The 14636-nt window shown below is 42.8% G+C and overlaps 2 protein-coding genes across 2 annotated transcripts in view; both read left to right on the forward strand.

The window, feature by feature from the left end:
• The window catches only part of LOC125485525 (protein spire homolog 1-like), a 58634-nt gene extending 46000 nt beyond the window's left edge, over positions 1 to 12634 (forward strand). The window contains exons 11-13 of the mRNA XM_048608637.1: positions 3065 to 3169; positions 5754 to 5819; positions 12606 to 12634. Of these exons, the coding sequence (XP_048464594.1) occupies positions 3065 to 3169; positions 5754 to 5815 (167 nt within the window). The 3' untranslated portion in view covers positions 5816 to 5819; positions 12606 to 12634. The remainder of the gene's footprint in view (positions 1 to 3064; positions 3170 to 5753; positions 5820 to 12605) is intronic.
• The window catches only part of prelid3b (PRELI domain containing 3), a 180795-nt gene that overhangs the window by 151028 nt on the left and 15131 nt on the right, over positions 1 to 14636 (forward strand). The window lies entirely within an intron of this gene.

Here is a 14636-nt window from a genome sequence, read left to right on the forward strand (position 1 = left end):
AGATAGATCATCCACTCAGCACTTCTGGCTGAAGATTGCTGCAAATGCTTCAGCCTTATTGTTTACACTGTTGGGTTGTCCCATCATTGAGGCTGGGGGATATCTATGGATCTGCCCCCTCCTTGATGAGTTGTTTAATCATCCAGCACCATTCGCAACTGGATGTGACAGGAGTGCAGAGCTTCAATCTGATCTGTTGGTTGTGGGTTTGTTTAGCTCTATCACTTGCCGCTTATGCTGTTTGATACACAAGTAGCCCTGTTTGCTGTTTCAGGTTGGCACCTTGGCTTTAGGAATGTTTGGTGCTGTCCTGCATGCTCCATTGAACCAGAGTTGATCCTCTGGCTTGATGGTAATGGCTTAGTGGGGGATATACCAGGCCATGAGCTTACAGACTGTGCTGGAGTACAACTCTGCTGTTGATGGCCCACCATGTCTTATGGATACCCAGTCTTGGGTTGCTAGATCTAGTAAAAGTCTGTCCCATTTTAGCATGGTGATAGTGCCCCACAACATGGAACATATTCTCAATGTGAACGCAGGGCTTTGTCTCCCCAAGGACTGTGCAGTGGTCGCTCTTAACTGATACTGTCATGGAAAGATGCATCTGCAGCTGGCGCACTAGTGAGGAAGAAGTCAAGTATGTTTTTCCCTTTTGGTTCCCTCACCACCTGTCACAGACCCAGTCTACCAACTATGTCTTGCAGGACCTGACCAGCTCCATTAGTGCTGCTGGCAAGTCGCGTTTGGTGATGGACATTGAAATCCCCCACCCAGAGTGTGTTTTGTACACTTGCCATCCTTGGTGCTTCCTCCTAACTCTTCAATGTGGAGGAGTACAGATTCATCAGCTGAGGGAGATCTGTATGTAGTAATCAACAGGAAGTTTCCTTATTCATGAGACTTCATGGGGTCCAGAGTCAATGTTGAGTACCCAGAGCAACTCCTTCCTGACTGCATACCACTGTGATGCCACCTCTGCTGGCTCTGCCCTGCCAATGGGACAGGACATATCCAGGGATGGTGATGGTGGTGCCTGGGACATAGTCATACTCACGGAATTATACCTTGTAGACAGTGTCAGGCTGTAGCTTGGCTAGTCTGAGACAGTGCTCTCCTATTGTTGGCACTCACCCCAGGTTGCTCTGAAGGACTTTACAGAATTGGCAGAACTGTTTGCCATTACTATTCCCAGTGTCTGGGTCGATGCCAGGTGACCTGTCTGGTTTCAGTCCTTTTGAGATTTTTCAGCAGTTTGAAGCAAATGATGGCACGGTGGCTCAGTGGTTAATGCTGCTGCCTTAGTGTCAGGGACCTGGGTTTGATTCCACCCTCTGGTGACTGTGCAAACTCCACACGTGTTCTGTGTCTGTTGGTTTCCTCCCACAGTTCAAAGATATGTGGGTTAAGTGGATTGGCCATGCTAAATCGTCAGTGTCCAGGCTAGGTGGATTAGCATTGGAAATGCAGGGTTACAGGGATAGGTAGGATGCTCAGTGTGCTGCTGTTTGGATGGTTGGTGTGGACCGAATGGTCTGCTCCCACACTATAGGGATTGTGTGATTCTATGAAATCTTATTGCACTAGATCAGTAGTCACTTGTAGACCAGAGCAAGTAAGGATTTCTCTAAAGGACATTAGTGATCCAGGTGAGTCTTTAAACAACACTTGACAAATGGCTTCATGGTCATCATTAGACTCGCAATTTCCAGACTTTACTCCTCTTTGTGAATCTGCTGTGAAGGGATTTGAATCTCGGTCCCCAGAACATTACCTGGGTCTCTGGATCTTTGACCCAGTGACAATACCACTAGGCCATCGCGTCCCCTATACATTTCAGCTGAAATACCTCTTTGTGCTGTCATCTTTTGCAATTCTCTCAATTAGCTGATGTGGAAACCTACTCAATCCTTGAATCAGCCTACCGGTGAAATTTACAGCAAAAAAACTCACTGGTTATCATAACCCAAATTCAGTCCAGGGCACAAGATAAATCTCCACTTTGGAGAGTGAAAATAAAGAGGGGATCTGTCTTTTCCAAGCTATGTAGACTTTGAATACTATGGTTGGAGCTGTGATTTCTTCCTGAGAAAAAGAGCTAAATATGGAATGTGAAACTGCCAAAAGACACCTCCAGAACTATTTACTTTGTGGGCTTTGGTTACCTTTTAAAACCTCTACATTTTCTGAATCCTTGTCATCTCGCATACAAACCATTTCTGTAGGCTTAGAAGCTACATGTCTCAACACTAATGACGTTTGTGACATTTCATTGTGGGTTTCAATAGACCCAGTTAGATTGCCTCTGTTTACTCTTCAGGTTTTTCAGTTTTGTCTGCATGACTCTTTTCAGCACAGTGCAAAAAGTTTGCTGTTTAAATCTAATTTCTTCTATGAAGTTTAATTGTTCAATTTCTATCTACTTTTGATGTTATGTGGCATCAGTTGTATACAACAGATCCAGTTTGTATCTAGTTAGTATACAGACTACACTAATGTACCCTTCCAGTCACTGAAATATAAAATTCAGACCAAGTTTTTGTCATAAGTAGATTTGCCTTTCCTCATCTGCTTGAACTTTGCCAGTGACCAGTGTATGCAAATCACATTGATTCCCAACGAAGGGTGACAGGGATAGTTTTAACTTGTCTCAAAATTAAACTAAGAGCTTCATAAATGCTAAATTTAATCTAGGTGCAGTTCAAAGTACAGCTTTCTCTCGCTTCTGCATAGTTTAAATGCTGACATCTCCTTAAAGATGGCAGTGGTGAAATTCTGAACTGATTGTTCACCTATATGTTTGTAACATCTCAGCTTGTCACCCCTTTATCATTAATTTCTCTCCTGTATTTGGTTACAGAGAATCAAATGCTTCAATTAAAAGATGGTAGTTTTGATGTGGCAATAGGATAGCGTTCCTATCCCAAAACAACAACCAAGCAGTGTTGACTGCCTTTTAGCCCTTTGCACTATTCAAAATGAGGCAACTTCCTGTACTCAAATTTAACAGTTAACGCATGAAATGTTTGACTTGTTGATGGTGTCTTTTATTCACTCTGTGCAGGAGGAATTTCATTATTCTTCTTCACTCTTCATCAAAGAACTTGTGTGCAGTTGTCAGATCATAGCGAAAAGAGAAATGGGAAATCGCAGAACGGTGAAGGACAAGGTGAGTATTGGTGGGTAATTGGAAAAGTCCAGACCTGCAGTTTGAGCTCCTTGCATTTATTTGTTGGGCTTCATCTGTCCCTATTATTAGAAAAATTTCAGGTGAGCACTCTAGAATATCCATGGTGCTCTCTGAGCCTACAGCTTTTGAAATGTTAAGATGTCTTAACAATATTTGAATGCAGACACCATAACTGCTAGAATTTTAGTAGGAGAATGAGGAAATGAGGCTCCAATCTGACTATATGTACAGAGTACATATATCAATACATGCCTGAACTTTTGGGAGACTTGTATGAAAATGGGCATTGTTAATGGCTTGTTTTTCCTCCTTCAGTTCTTTCCCCTCACTGTCAAAAATGACAGACAAATCTGCCCAATTTATGACGAAACAGAACTGGAAGCCCACATTTCTAGATACAAATATAGTCAAATTAGAGCCTCATTTTCCCCGTTCTCCTGCTAAAACTCTAGCAGCTATGGAGTCTGTATTCAAATATTTTTATAGATGCTTCTAAACGTTTCAAAGGCTCAAGAATCACCATGGATATTCTAGATGATTAAATAAAATTGCATCTCTGATGGAATGTGTCCTGGTGTGTAGGCAAAGATTGACTGAGCCAGTCTTGAGCAACTTGCACATATTGGATGTTGAAACAGCTCATTGACGTTTTCCCCCTGAGTCTTGGATATTCTATTTAGAGGGATCTTTGGATGCAAGTCCGTTGCTCCCCGAAAGTGGCAACACAAGAGGATAAGGTGGTAAAGAAAGCATAAGGCGCACTAGCCTAAATAAAAACCAGAAGAACTGCAGATGCAGTAAATCAGAAACAAAAACAAACTGCTGGAAAAGCTCAGCAGGCCTGGCAGCTTCTGAAGAGAAATCAGATAATGTTTTGGGTCTGGTGACCCTTCCGAGGAGCCTGAAACATTAACTCTGACTTCTCTTGGATGCTGCCCGACCTGCTGAGCTTTTCCAGCAGTTTGTTTTTGTTTGAAGCATGCTAGCCTTCATCAATTGGGGCACTGGGTATCAAGATTGGCGAGTCATGTTGCAGCTGTATAAAACTTTAGGCCACATTTGTAATATAGTGTGTAATTCAAGTTGCCACCCTATATAGGGAGGGTGTGGAGGCTTTGGAGAGTATTTCACAGGTTTATCCAAATTGCCTGGATTGGAGTGTTGGCGATTTGTTTTTGATTAAATTTTGATTAAAATTAAGAGGCATGGATAGTGTTGGGTAGTTGGTCTTTTTTCCCCCCCCAAGTGTGGAAACATCAACTATTAGGGAGCAAAAGTTTAAGGTGAGAGGGAGAAAGTTTGAGATGTGAGAGGCAGGTTTTTTTTTTTTTTTTTTGAGGATGATAGATGCCTGGAACGCAATGCCAGGGCAGGTGGTAGAAGCAGATACATTAGCAATACTTAAGAGGCATTTAGACAATAGAGGGATATGGACGATATGCAGGCTGATGGGATTTGTTTAGCAATGGGAGGCAATGGCCTAGTGTTTATTGCTGGACTGTTAATCCAGAGCCCCACAACATTATATCTGGAATTAAGAATCTAATGGTTACTGTGAATCCGTTGCTGATTGTGAGGAAAAACCCATCTGGTTCACTAATGTCCTTTAGGGAAGAAAACTGCCATCCTTATCTGGTTTGACCTATATGTGACTCCAGACCCACAGCAATGTGGTCAACTCTCAACTGCCCTCTTGGCAATTAGGGATGGGCAATAAATGCTGCCTGGCTAGTGACACCCTCATCCCAGTGAACGAATAAAGAAAAACAAATCATGGCTGGCACAGACATGTTGTGCTAAAGGGCCTGTTTCTGTACTGTAATATTCAATGTTCTACTTTGTGGTATTTGTACTGAAGTGCATTTGAGTTAAGGTTTTATCTGCTGCTTTTTGCTGCATGTTGAGTGAGGATGGGATTACACTCCATTGAGAAGGCTCACAGTTGGGCTGAGCCTCCTGGTTTTTTTTTCTATATAGCTTTGCAGTGATTCTAGTAGCATCCATAGAGACTGCCCCATTGAGGAGGGAGGGTGCCTATATCAGGGTGGGGCTTAGAGTAAACAATCTTCTGTTTAGCATGCATCTTCTGGGTCAGAGACTAATCGCCCTTCATGTTTCCACTTTTTAAATCAATTTCCGGAGATCCCAGAAGGAAAAGGCCATTAAAACTTTCAAACAATGGGTCCTGGTTCCATGCATCTTGTCAACTTCAAAATGGAGCTCCAGTGCCTCCATTTCCCAAGTATTGCTCTTTTCCTCTGGGATTCATTCAATATTTTTGATACTACTGTGCGTTGTTGTACACGGCCCATTTTGGGAACTACGGGTTGATTTTGGCAAGTCGGGGTAGCAAATATGTTTCTAACACTGAGCCTCAGGAGGTTGAGACAGTGCACTCTGGCCAAAAATTGAACTGTTCATTTTTCCTGGTCTCCATGGTGGACTCCACAACTTTCAGGCAATGGGATGTATTATTACGATCCAATGCTATTTCCTGTTTCTTCAGCGTATTCTGTATTTCTAGATTTGAAAGTGACTAACGATGAAAACATTTGTTTTCCAGTTCTGTTTCTTTTGCCAAAGGGAGCTTTTCTTTGTTTGGGTTCTGACTTGTCACTTCTGTAAAAAGGTAAGGCTAATTATATTCGTGGTTTTTTTGGGGGTGTCTAAGTGTTTATGTCATAAATCAAGTAATCCCATCCTTCAAAGATCTTAGTTCCTCAATCTCATGTATATAAATGTTTTATAAGTTAGTACCAAACTTAGTAAAAATCTGTCAATCTCCATATTGAAAGCTCTGCCTACATGGAGTCTGACTCTTTCAGGGGATGGATGGGGCTGCAAGTGGTTTGACATCTTTTACCCCAATAGTTGAATTTATTGCTAGCTTAGAAAATAGCTCAACTCAGTTTCAGGTAAGGTGAAGGAACTTGGTCAGTGTTCCTAGCTATAAACTGGGTCCTTGACAATGAAATGTCCTCTTCCTTAGGTTTCAATCTAGCTCTATTACTTTGTGATAGAATCTACACATTATCGTAGCAGAGATAACTAGTCTAATTTAACCAGTCCAATGAGGACAGTGAAACCTAACTTAACAATTCAAGGACATTGTTATCTGTTATGGGTTTTTTTGGGCATTAATTATAAGGCTATACCTTTTTCAGTATTCATGAATATTGAGGATACAAATCAATTCTGGGTGACATTTATAATGGTGGGTGCTCTATCAAGATTGCATAGTAATCGAAGATCATCATCATTAGACAATTCTAATCTAAATTTACAGACAATCTTTGGATTCACCTTCAGCAAAAAGTGCATGTTCAAATACATCAGGAAGATAATGCACTCAGTTGAGTTTAATTTCTTAGGATGAGGTCTTTGTCTCAACTCTTCTTTAACATAGAGGTTTCTTGTTCATGCCAACTTAGTGGACACAGACTATTAGCTGTCCTTGTTACTTGTGACAATTTTGTTTCATTCTAACGTCAAGAAATATACCTTTCTGTAGCCTATCATTGAATAAGGCTATGGCTGATCTATCCTTGGCCTCAATGCCTCTTTGTGCCAGCTCATCATAGCCCTCAACCCTCTGATATCTCTAACTCACTTCTCTTCAAATGCTTTCAGTGATTTAGCCTCCACAACTCACTGGAATGGAGAATTCCAGATATTCACTACCCTTTGGGAGAAGAAATTCCTTCTTCTCAGTTTTAATTGAATGTCCCCTTATTCTGGAGCCATCTCCTCCCTTGTTCAAGATTGCCCCACTCATGAAAACATTTTCCTAACATCTAGTGTGTCGATTCTCCTCAGAATCATGTATGTTTCAATAAGATCTCCCTCCATTCTTCTAAACTCTAATGAATAGAGGCCTAACCTGTTTAGCCATGCTTAATAGGTCAGCTCCTTTTTATGTCTGGAATCAGCCTAGTAAATCTCTATTGAACAGCCTCCATTGTCAGTATTTTTTTAAGCATGGGAACAACTTGTACAATTGTAAGAGGACTTCTCTCTTTCTAAACTCCAAACCTGCCCGCAATTGAGGCCAAAATTCCATTTTCTGTCTGAATTATTTGCTGCACCTGCTTGCTAAATTTTGTGCAAAAACACAAATAACACCCAGACCCCTTTGGGCTGTACTTTCTTCATATGTCTCCATTTAAATTATTTGCCTTTTGTTTTTTTTTTTCCCCCCCCCCCCACTAACAAAGCATGTGACCTCACATTTTCCCCCATTAAACTCTCTGCCAAATTTTTGCCCTTTCAACTAATCTATAATCCCCTTTGCAGAATACTTATGTCCTCCTCGCAATATGCATTTCCAAATACTTGTGTAATCAACAAATTTGGATACATTACACTATGCCCCCACCCCACAAGTGATTAATATAGATAGTAACTAATTGAGGTCCTAGGCCTAATCCTTATGTCACTCCTCTGTTTTCCAACCTGAAAAAGACTGATAATAAGAGATAGTAGGAACTGCAGATGCTGGAGAATCTGAGATAACAAGGTGTAGAGCTGGATGAACACAGGCCAAGCAGCATCAGAGGAGCAGGAAAGCTGACGTTTCGGGCCTAGAACCACCTTCAGGAAATTTTCTGAAGAAGTGTCTAGGCCCAAAACGTCAGCTTTCCTGCTCCTCTGCTGCTTGGCCTGCTGTGTTCATCCAGCTCTACACCTTGTTATCTCTGATAATAAAAGATCTTTCTTCTGTGTGTTAACCAATCTTCAATCCATGGTAATATGTTAACCTCAAAGCCGTGAGCTTGTTCCTTGTGAAATAACCTTTTATGTGGCACTTTATCAAATACTTTTAAACTTCAAATACACAACATTTGATTGGCCTTTATCAACTCTGTTTGATATATCCTCAGAAATCTCGCAAATTGGTCAAACACTATTTCCCTTTTCACAAAGCCATATTGACTCCTTGAGTTGATGTGAGACTAACTGGCCTGCAGTTTCCTGCTCTGTGTCTCTTCCCCTCTTGAACAGGACATCATATTCATGGTTTTCCAACCTGCTGATTCCCTCCTGGAATTCAGTGAGCTCTGGAATATTTTGACCAATGCCTCCAATGTCTCTGCAGGCACTTCCTTTAAATCCCTAGGATACATACCATCAGGTCCTGGGGACATGTCTGCCTCAGTCCCATTAGTTTATCAAATGCTTTGTCCCTTGTGATTGAGACTGTTACAAGATCTTTTCTCCCATTAGCACCTAGCATGTCTGTTAACTTATGTTTGTTGTGTCCTCCAGACATCGAGGATGGTACAAGATATTTTCCTGTTTCTCCAGTTGCACGCTCAAGGGTCCCAGACTTGCTTTTGCTGCACTGTCTCTTTCTTAGTGTCCCATAGAAGCTCTTACTGCTTGTTTTTATATTTTTTGTCAAGTTACTTTCATATCTAATTACTCCCTCTTAGTTGTTTTTAGTCATCCGTTGCTAGTTCCGAAATTAATTCCAATCCTTTCTAGCCTGCCATTTGTTTCTGCTCTTTTCTGTGTCTTAGTTTTTGGATGCTGTTCTTGACCTTTCTTTCGTTAACCGCAGGCTGTTCATCCTTCTCTTTGAGTCCTTTTTGTCAATATGTCAATATTTTGATATAGGTTCATAGAATCCCTACAGTGTGAAAACAGACCCTTTGGCCCAACAAGTCCACACCAACCCACAGAGCATCCCACCCCGACCCACCCCCAATAACCCACCTAATCTACACATCCCTGGACACTGGGCAATTTAGCATGGCCAATCCACCTAGCCTGCACACCTTTGGACTGAGAGGAAACTGGAGGAAATCCAGGCAGACACAGAATGTGCAAACTCCACACAGCCGCCCAAGGGTGGAATCGAACCCGGGTCCCTGGCGCTGTGAGGCAGCAACACTAATCACTGGGCCACCATGCTGCACCTAAAACAGAATTTAAAATTCTGTAATTGTTACCCCCAGAAGATCCTTAACCTGAGATCTTGTATTAATACTATCTCATTACACAATACTAGATCTAAAATCTAGATCTGCAACTGGCAAAATGGCTGTGGTTAATGCTGCAGCCTTAACTCCAGGGTTTGATTCCAGTCTCTGGTGACTGAATTCCCTGTGTCTGTGGGTTTCCTCTGGGCTGTGGGAAGAAACTGGAGTATCCAAAGATGTGCAGGTTACCACCATCTGCAATCCGAACCCACCACCAAAGACATTTTTCCCTCCCCACCCTTATCTGCTTTCCGGAGGGACCACTGTCTCTGTGACTCCCTTGTCCGCTCCACACTCCCCTCCAGCCCCACCACACCCGGCACTTTTCCCTGCAACCGCAGGAAGTGCTACACCTGCCCCCATACCTCCTCCCTCACCCCCATCCCAGGCCACACGACTTTCCACATCAAGCAGATGTTCACCTGCACATCTGCCAACGTGGTATACTGCATCCGCTGTACCCGTTGTGGCCTCCTCTACATCAGGGAAACCAAGCGGAGGCTCGGGGACCGCTTTGCAGAACATCTACGCTCGGTTGGCAATAAACAACTGCACCTCCCAATCGCGAACCATTTCAACTCCTCCTCCCATTCCTCAGACGATATGTCCATCCTGGGCCTCCTGCAGTGCCACAACGATGCCACCCGAAGGTTGCAGGAACAGCAATTCATTCCGCTTCGGAACCCTGCAGCCCAATGGTATCAATGTGGATTTCACAAGCTTCAAAATCTCCCCTCCCCCTACCGCATCCCAAAACCAGTCCAGCTCGTCCCCGCCTCCCTAACCTGTTCTTCCTCCCACCTATCCCCTCCTCCCACCTCAAGCCGCACCCCCATCTCCTACCTACTAACCTCATCCCACCCCCTTGACCTGTCCGTCCTCCCTACCTCCCCACCTACACTCACCTTTACTGGCTCTATTCCCGCCTCTTCGACCTGTCTGTTTCCTCTCCACCTATCTTCCCCTCTATCCATCTTCTATCCGCCTCCCCCTCTCTCCCTATTTATTTCAGAACCGCCTTCCCCTCCCCCATTTCTGATGAAGGGTCTAGGCCCGAAATGTCAGCCTTCCTGCTCCTATGATGCTGCTTGACCTGCTGTGTTCATCCAGCTCTGCACCCTGTTGTCTCAGGTTAGGTGGATTGGCCATGCTAAATTGTCTGTAGTGTCCAGGGATGTGTAGGCTGAGGGATTAGCCATGATCGACGTTGGGCTATGGGGATAGGGTGAAGGGGTTTAGGCCTGCGTGGGATGCTATTTGGAGGGTTGGTACAGACTGAATGACCTCTATCTGCACGGTAGGGATTCTATGATTCTAAAATAGCATGTTCCCAGGTAGATTCTGCAACATATTGTTCTAAGATACAATTCTTGGTACAATCTGGAAACTTGGGTTTGATGTTACCTTTGAACATCTGATTTGTCCAGTTAATATGCAGATTAAAATCCCCCATGGCAATTCTAGTGCACATCTTACAGGCCTCCATTATTTGCTGCTTTATACTTTGTTATGCAATGAGGCTATTTTTTAAGGGAACTGATAGACAATTCCCACCTGTTACTACTTAACCTTGCTAGTCCTTATTTCCACCCAAATTCATTCCACATCATGATCTATTGCATGTGTATTGCTGCAATGATACATCCTTTAATTCCAAAACTATTCCACCTCCTTTTTTTCTTTTTGCTTATTCTTTTGAAATGTTGAAGACCCTGTCCAAATCTTTGTTAGCTTGTAAACATGTCTCCATAACACCAAGTCATATACGTTTATTTCTAATTATGCTGTCAACTAGTGTCTCGTTTCAAATGCTGCATGGATTCAGATAGTGTCTCTTTGAATTTGTACTGTAATTACACTCTCTCTGTGTCTAATTCCTTTTGCACTCTTCTGCGTGTATTTTCTGCCCCTTCCTGCTGTTCTATGATTTTCATTCACCTCTTCACTACCTTGCACCCCTGCTCTTTCACTTCTGATTTTTTTAAAACCTCTCCAACTAAATGTCACCCCACACCACTAATTAGTTTAAAGCCCAATCTATACTGATTATGATTAGCCAGGACTCTGGTCCCACCATTGTTCAGGTGAAGTTAGTCCCAAAAGATATCTCTCTGCCCAGTACTGATGTCAGTGTTCAGTGAATGAGAACCTACTAATCTTTGAGCCTCACATTTACCTCCAATCTTATTTATTTCATGCCAGCTTGCATGTTGCTAAAGTAGTAATCCAGAGATTATTGTCTTTGTGGTTCTGCTTTCTAATTTAGCTCCAAGCAGTTTATAATTCCTCATCCAAATCTCTCTCCTTATCCTTCCTAGGTCATTGGTACCTACATGGACCAGGACAACTGGGTCCTTCCCCTCCCACTCCAAGTTCCTCTCCAACCCACGAGAGATGTCCTGAATCTTGACAACACAGCCTTTTGGGACTCTTGATCTTTGAAGAGAGCAATATGTATTTTGCTCTCAATGGCCTCTCCCAATGACTGAATGGCACTCCATAACACTGAGGTTGCCCATTTTCCCCATCACTTTGCCCTTGTCCACACTGGGAGCAAGAACCCTGTATTTATTGAATAAGTCAAATTCTGGATCCCCATACATTCCTCACTCAGTCAGTCTCTTGTCCTTGACCATGGACCAAATTTGAAATTAATCTAAGGGGGTATAATGGTCTCCTGAGAACTCTTCCTGCTATATCACAATGTTCACATCTCGGATTTGAGCTGAAGATCCTTGACTAGCTGATGCTCGCTGCAGACGTGATCAGTGTCCACCAGCTCCCACAAACTGCAGCTGAAACACATTGCCTCCCTAGCCACCTCTATCCTAATTGTTAAATATTTTAAGTGAATTTCTTAACTGCCCTCTTCAGCTGTAATGTTTCCTGATTTTAAACAACTTCGCCAATCAGAAGAGATGCAAGAAATATCCTGCAAACAAGGGCCTGTTTTCCTGTAACTCTCTACCACTGACCTGTAGAAGCAGGTTGAGGGAGACTGTCTGCTGCCAGGCTATAATCTCCCACTGCCCTTCTCTTGGTGGGATTAGATTAACATTTTATTGTTGGATACATTTTAGTGACTTTTTTTAAACAGGGGTTATAAGGAAAAGAGATTCCAGATCCCCTGTGTGATATCATTTCTGAATGTCATAGTTCAATATATAGATTATTCCGCCTCTTTTCTGATTTCCACTGAAAGGATGTGGAAAGCACATAATGCAATAACGCCCACATTATTCAGAAAGCTTTACTACTTAATGTACATAAGTTGAGGTGTTATTCAATAGAGGTTTTGACTCCCCTTGTCCCAAAGCCTTGGTGCTATGTTACAATGGTAATGAACATTATCTGTTAACAGATCTGAACTGTAGGCTTCAGCTTCCTTGTTTAGTAAATCCAGTAACACTTTTTTTTTCTTTCTTTTCCTGCAGATAAATCTGTTCCGAGTGCTTTATGAAGGTAAGACCACAAGCATTTCACGTCGGTTAGTGTTACTGGATTAATGGAAATCTAGTCTAAGGACAAGATCACTGGTTTCTATCTAGTCTAGCCTTCCAGACATGTCGATGCAGGTTAATGTGTTGTCCCACCACTCTACTGATTTGTGGCTGTAATTCTGAAAGCAGGACTCCAGGCAGGGTTGATCTTAAACCCAAGAATTCTTCTCCATTCTACTTTAGAATTGTGAACATGGCCCAGTCTGTCAGGCAAGCCATCTACTGACTCCATCTCCACCTCCTGTTGCTTCGGGAAGGTAGCCAACATAGTTGAAGACCAACACCCCCACGTCCCCCTCCCCACCCTGGTTATAATCTGTTCCAACGTCTTCCGTCAGGCAGAAGATTAAATGCACGTACCAACAGATTCAAGAAGGGTCTAGGCCCGAAACTTCAGCTTTCCTGCTCCTCTGCTGCTTGGCCTGCTGTGTTCATCCAGCTCTACGCCTTGTTATCTCAGATTCTTCCCTGCTGTCTTTAGATTTCTGAATGGACCTGTCAAACTTTAAATTTAATGTTGATCTTGCTCTTTGTGTACCTTCTCTGCAGCCATAACATTGTATTCCTCTCTCTGCCTCTTACCCTAATGCATTTCTTATGCACTTCTACATGAACCTAGGTACGTGTGACAAAAGTACTAATAATAAACAATTGAAAAGTTTTGTTAATAAAAAGTCAAGCACTTGACTAGAGAAATGATGATATGCAGCAGTCTTTCAGATGCTCTGTTGCCAAGATGGGCTAGTGAATCGAAAGTTCAGAATTGAAACAGTCGCCATTAGAGGTAACTGAGACTAGAATCCCAGTAACGACTGATCTATGTGCAGCATAGATACCTGCGTTAAACTGTACTTTATATTTCCAAAGGTTCACCTTCCTCTGCCATTCAACATTACCCTCCAATTGGATAGGCTGGGACTTTCCTCCCTGGTGTGTAGGAGGCAGCTGGGTAACCTTGTAGAAGTTTATAAAATCATGAGGGTCATAGATGAGGTGAATAGCCAAGGTAAGGGAGTCCAAAACTAGAAGGCATGGGTCCCTTTTAAATCTTTCGCCTCTCACCTTAAACCTAAGAGGCAAAGTTCTCACACGTAGGGTGGTGTACAGAATAAGCTGCCAGAGGAAGTGGTAGAGGTGGGTACAATTACAGCATCTGAAAGCCATTGGTACAGGCAAATGGATAGGAAAGGTTTAGATGAAACCTAGTTGGCATGGAGCAGTTGGACCAAAGGACATGTTTCCAAGCTGCATGACTGACTCTATTTCAAAATGATCTTGACCTTGTCTTTACCAGCAGCACCCATTTCCAACCTCCGTTACTCTGAAAGGTTGGTACATTGCTGTCTTAGCTACATATCCCTCTCTCTCTAACACCCTCCCTACAATCTGACCAGGGTAATCTTAATCCTGCTCACAACTTAAACAGTCCATAAATGCTACACATGAAATCCCTCTGTCCTTCTGGTCTGTATTTTGGTTCCCTGACTTCACTATGATCTCTACGCATCTTCTAACCATACATTTCAATCCAGCCTCTCCATGCCCCTCATTCCCCTGGGGGAAAATGCTTCAGTTTCAATGGAGGACAATGTGTTTTCTGTTTATACATATGAATAAATTCGAAGCATGATCCTGCTCTTGCTGTTCAATAAGATTGCGGCTGATCTGATGGTGACCTCCACCCCACTTTCCCATCTGTCCCACCATAACCGATGATTCCCAGGTTGTTCAAGAATCTACCTCTGCCTTAAAATATTCAATTAGCTTGCCTCCTTTCAGCATCACTGTCTCCTATTACAGTTCAATGAGATTGGAGTTTGGAAGAATGGAACGATGGATACAGGTCCGGTTTGCCCAAATTTTCCTCATAAGACCCAACCCAGGTATCAGTTGAATGGATCTTCTCTGGGCTGCTTCTAATACATTTATGTCCTTCCTTAGACAAGGAGAACAAAACTGTACACA

Source organism: Rhincodon typus, chromosome 19 (assembly GCF_021869965.1).
Source record: "Rhincodon typus isolate 14 chromosome 19, sRhiTyp1.1, whole genome shotgun sequence".
Taxonomy (NCBI): domain Eukaryota; kingdom Metazoa; phylum Chordata; class Chondrichthyes; order Orectolobiformes; family Rhincodontidae; genus Rhincodon; species Rhincodon typus.